This window comes from Gallinula chloropus, assembly GCF_964237585.1.
Source record: "Gallinula chloropus genome assembly, chromosome: 16".
Lineage (NCBI taxonomy): Eukaryota > Metazoa > Chordata > Aves > Gruiformes > Rallidae > Gallinula > Gallinula chloropus.
The window spans coordinates 13,244,049-13,248,650 of NC_140101.1; the positions used below are offsets into that span (position 1 = coordinate 13,244,049).

The 4,602-nt window shown below is 49.1% G+C and overlaps 1 protein-coding gene across 1 annotated transcript; it reads right to left on the minus strand.

Moving 5' to 3' along the window:
* Window positions 1-398: 398 nt before the first annotated feature.
* Window positions 399-3,966, minus strand: LOC311197895 (perilipin-3-like; the record flags this gene model as incomplete). Its single annotated transcript, XM_084271735.1, has 7 exons — window positions 399-803; window positions 952-1,080; window positions 1,211-1,410; window positions 1,613-1,868; window positions 2,104-2,186; window positions 2,980-3,175; window positions 3,898-3,966. The coding sequence occupies 7 exons, from the start codon at window positions 3,964-3,966 to the stop codon at window positions 399-401; spliced, it is 1,338 nt and encodes a 445-aa protein (XP_084127861.1).
* Between the last annotated feature and the right edge of the window lie 636 nt (window positions 3,967-4,602).

Consider the following 4,602-nt stretch of genomic DNA (forward strand, 5'->3'; position numbering starts at 1 on the left):
GTGTTACAACTAGTATAAGCAGCCTCCAAGAAAATAATTCTTTACATTGTATAGGAGGTGAAGGCTTAAAACTAGTGTTGCACACTGGCAGTGCCCAGATACAGTGATGAAGAACATGCCTCCCTAGCAAGCCATCTGTGGTAAGAGCATTGCAGAGGTTCAGCTTCATTCTCCTGGCCCAGAGTTCAGCTAACATTCCTGAAGGCAGCTACAAGCACTTAAGAGCGGCCCTACTACTTCTACCACCTCCCTTAAAACTCCTAAGGATTTATTCACTAGGACCCAAAAGTCCTCCAAGAAGTGACAGCTCCACCCTCAGCTGGAGGGTGGAATTGCCTAAAGCCAAGGCCAAGGCTTCACAGCTGTTCCAGGCTGGCCTGTGCTCAAGGCCTCATCCTTCACAGGAGGCTGGCAGAAGCCTCATCATCCCCTGCTCCTGCTGTTTCCACCTCCTTCTTCTGCAAGGGTTCATGCTCCTGTGATGTTTCTCTCTCCTCCCTTGGAGAGAAGGGTCCCACCAGCCAGGACAGAGGAGTGTTGGTTTTTAGGTAGTCCAGCAGCTCTTCCATGTACTCCTGGATCACAGCCAGCTTCCTCTGGGTCAGGACACTGCTGGACAAGTCCCGGAGGGAGTTCGCTGCAGAGAAAGAAGTGTGAAGCTCCTCTATGGTACTGAGAGATTGTTTCACCTTACCCTGAAGGCTTGAGGGAAGGCCTTGAATTGCAGACACTATTTTATAGCAGGTGACTTGCAGCTGGTGTGTGATACTGCGTGCCATGAGCAGGGCCAGAGACTCCAGCTCCTGGGAAAGGGCAGGAAAGACAAGATTGGAGGTGTGAGTTACTGTGCAAAAGAAAAGATGCCAAAATAGCAGTATCAAGGGGATGCCCTTAGATGAAAGGAGGAAGAAGCTAAGAGGGAATCCCTTAGCTTCCCTCCCCAGGAGGTACCTCTGGCTCTGCAAAGACATCATCTCCACTATCTTCAAGAGACTTCCTACTCCAGTCCAGCCACACCAGGTGTAGTTTCTCCTGCCCCTCCTGAAACTTTTGATTGAATCCTTGCTTAAGCACCTCAATCTGTGGCAGGGGAAGATAAGAATGTCAAGACACATCTGCTGTCACCAGCACAGCTCTGTACTAGCTATGAACTTGAGAACCAAGCCAACAGTTTTGCCCCCTCCCTTCCAGGAGACTGGGTTCTACCTACCAGGTCAATGATGCAGCGAAGCTGTGTAAGGGCCTCCTGCATGCCCTTCCAGGCCTGCTTCATTTTGTGTGTGGCCTGCATGTAGGCAAACATGCGAAGATCATCAGAGAGGGACCCCAGCCGCACAAAGTACCTCCTGTTCGCCCTCTGCTGCTCCACAGATATGATGCCTGCACCCTCCTCAGATGCTGCCAGTTTGGCTGGAGAAAGAGACAGCACCTTTAAGTTGCTGGTTTACTACACAGTCAACAAGGAACAGAAGATCTTGGACTAGGAGCCAGGTAGCCTCCAGCATGACACTTCCCATCAGCCCCATTCCAGAGCAGTGGGGAGAGCAATGGGGCTGACCATCCCCAGTTTGATGGTTCCCATTACAACTGGTCATATATGCACTTTCTTTACCTAGTTCCTCATTTCCAATAGGGAGAGGGCTGTCTTCTGTTCTCTCCAGCACAGCTTCTGCTCTGATTACAGTTGCCTGTCTCTCTCCAGAGTCCATAACCATCTCCACACTGCTGGTCACTGCAGATCTGGCAGCCTCCACACCACTCTGCAGAGTGTCCTTAGTCACATCAATCTCCTCTGTCACCTTGCTGCTCACAGCATCCTTTCCATCAGCCACTCCGGATGACACAAGCTGTGTTGTGTCAGAGGTAATCTGTGAGAGGAGACTTTTGTCAGTTAAGGACTGGGTTATGTAGTACAGCACAGTTCTGAATTACACCAAGAGAACAATTAGCAGAACGTCCAAGTATTTGCTCCTGCAGTTGCTTGCAGTATGCATTTTGGAGTAGTTTGTTCCTCATATGGGATTTTACTGCACTCCTGAGGTCAGAAACCCTGCAAGACCAAGCCCTCTGCTAGCCAGGGACAGCAGAGCCCTTGATTCTTACCTGCTCCACTGGCTTCTGAAGGAGAGGGAGCTTTTCCCCTAGTTTATCCAAGCCCTTGGAGGCATACTCACTTGCTGCAGCAACTAAAAAGGAAAAGTAACATCAAAACTTGTTTTCCTTACAATTCCATCTCAAGTTGCTCTGCAGGGAGCCCAGATGAAAGTCTTCATTCACATCTCCAGGCCAGGCATGTGTAAGCTGAACATGTAGAACATCTTATCTGGCTCTTAACATAGATCTGTTCACTTTGACAGCAGCCAGTTTCCACTTGTACAGACATAGCCAGCTACATGGGACAACCCTCCTGCAGCTTCTTGAGCTCTTGACTAAGTGGGTGCAGTTCTCATCTCTGCCCAGGCCACCACATCCCAAGGATCCAAGATCACACAGTGACAGGATACTGTCAGGAGGGATGCCTGCCTGCTCTGGGCTTAGAGTGAATTCAGGTCCATCACAGACTGTTTTATCAGACACTTGTCTCCATTAGCCCCTCTCTCCAGGACCTTAGGGTTTCTTCTCAAACGCCACAGTCATGTTCTTTAAGGGCCACAGCAAACAGGACTTTTACACTTAACAGGATGAACCTTCTCCTGGTAGCCACCACGAGCTTGTAAGAATCTGGCTATAAGCCTTGCCCACCTAACACTCTGACCTTGCCAGATCAGTTTTAGGGACACCAGAGTCAAGTTCCACTCCATCATACTACCTGGACTAGGACTCAGCTTCAGCCTCTTAACCTTAGCTTTGAGCTGAGACTTGTCTCTTTACTATGGTGATGAAGACAGGCATTGCTGCACCCTCAGACTCCTTCCAAAGCTGGAAGGAGTCAGAGTCCCTCTCAGGCAGGTGCAAACCTGCCCTTCTACCAGAACGTACCATGAGGCTCCAGCGTAGTCAGAACTGGCTGCACACAGCTGGCTGTGGCTACAGTCACACTCTTCACCCCTTTCTCTGCTGCTTCACACACAGATCTGATGTAGGGGTGGCTCTCCTTAGCAGAGGCATAAGCTGTAGAAACCACATCACAGGCAGAGCTGACCAAGGTCAGGTTTGCCATCTGATTTGCTGCATCCTAGAGGAGAAAGGAAAGCCATGAAACATAACCCTGACCTTTCTACACAGCTTCACCTAAACAAATTCCTGTTATTCATCTAGTTGGGAAACCACAGCTTGTCTTGCTTGGACACTTCCTTTGAGAAATCTACAGCTCAGTAGCAAAACAAGCTGTGGAGCATTAATACTTAGGGCTGATCCCTTCTAGAAAGGTCTTCCTCTAGCACAATGTTACCCAAGGGACAGTCAAGTGTCAACAAACTCAATACTTCTGTACCCATATCCAGCTCAAATTCATTTGGAATAGCTGTGTAACAAGCTGCCACTGCAGGAAGAGCTCCAGACAGGATCAAGTTAGTTTTAAGTTGACAGACCTCACACTACCCTGCAAGAAGTATGCTGCTGGTCATGGGAATCAAGCAAGGGCAGCAGGTTTCAGGGCTGCTGAGGAATTAAATTCTTTCCACTGAAATACTGCCTGCAGCAAGCCAGGATCTTGACAAGTGTCTTCCCAGCAGAGACCCAGAATATTTTGCTCAGCCTAGGAGGTTACTTACAGGGTGTTCAGGCCTTCTCTGACCATGCTGCCACCCACATTTGCAGGAGAGTGGCAGGGCACAGGCTGAGCACAGACAATACTCCTCTCTGGGGGAATTTAGCAACCCCCAGCCACAGCAGGGCCACCTCCTCATACCCACACCCAGGAGAGGATCCTCATTACATCTCACACAGAGCACCTACCTGCAGCTCCTCTTCCCTCACTTCTGAGGAGCTCTTGGCAGCTTCTTTGTCAGGCAGAGCAGATGCCATTGCAGCTGAAATGCAAGTAGCACTTTCATTTCAGTAAGATAGCAGTCCCTGAGCCTCCAGAAAGATCCCCTTTCCCACAGGGCACATCCCTTCATGGCTAGTAGAAGGACTTGGATGAGGGAAGAGGCCCATTTTGGAAGTCTCCCCATTACAGAAGGGAGGGATCTGTGATACTTGCAAAGCTTCCTAGTATTTAAGCTTCACTTGGTTTACAACAGTTAGAGGAAAAAGGAGAACAAAGTCTTTGCTCACCCAAGAAAGCTCTTGCCAGAGTGATCATAGTGCTTGTTATCAACACAAAGAGGGTAACTCCTCCCTCCCCACCAAGGCTTTAAGGGAGTCTTAGTTAGAGTTAAATAGAGTTAGAAGGAAGGGCAGAGGAGGAGAAAGCAGCTCAAGAAGTTCCCTGTGCTGCTAGCACACCCTAGCCAGAGCCAACCTTCCAGTAAGAGCCAACACACGCTCTATCTAATCTTTCAAGCAGGACCACGAGCAACCTTACATTAGCTAACTCCATAATTAAGCCAGGTAAGACACAGCTAAACACAAAACAGAAGCTCATAGAACAACTACAACCTTAACACCCCAAAATTTGATACCAGTACCTTTTGCCTTGCTGACAGTAAGCAGATGCAC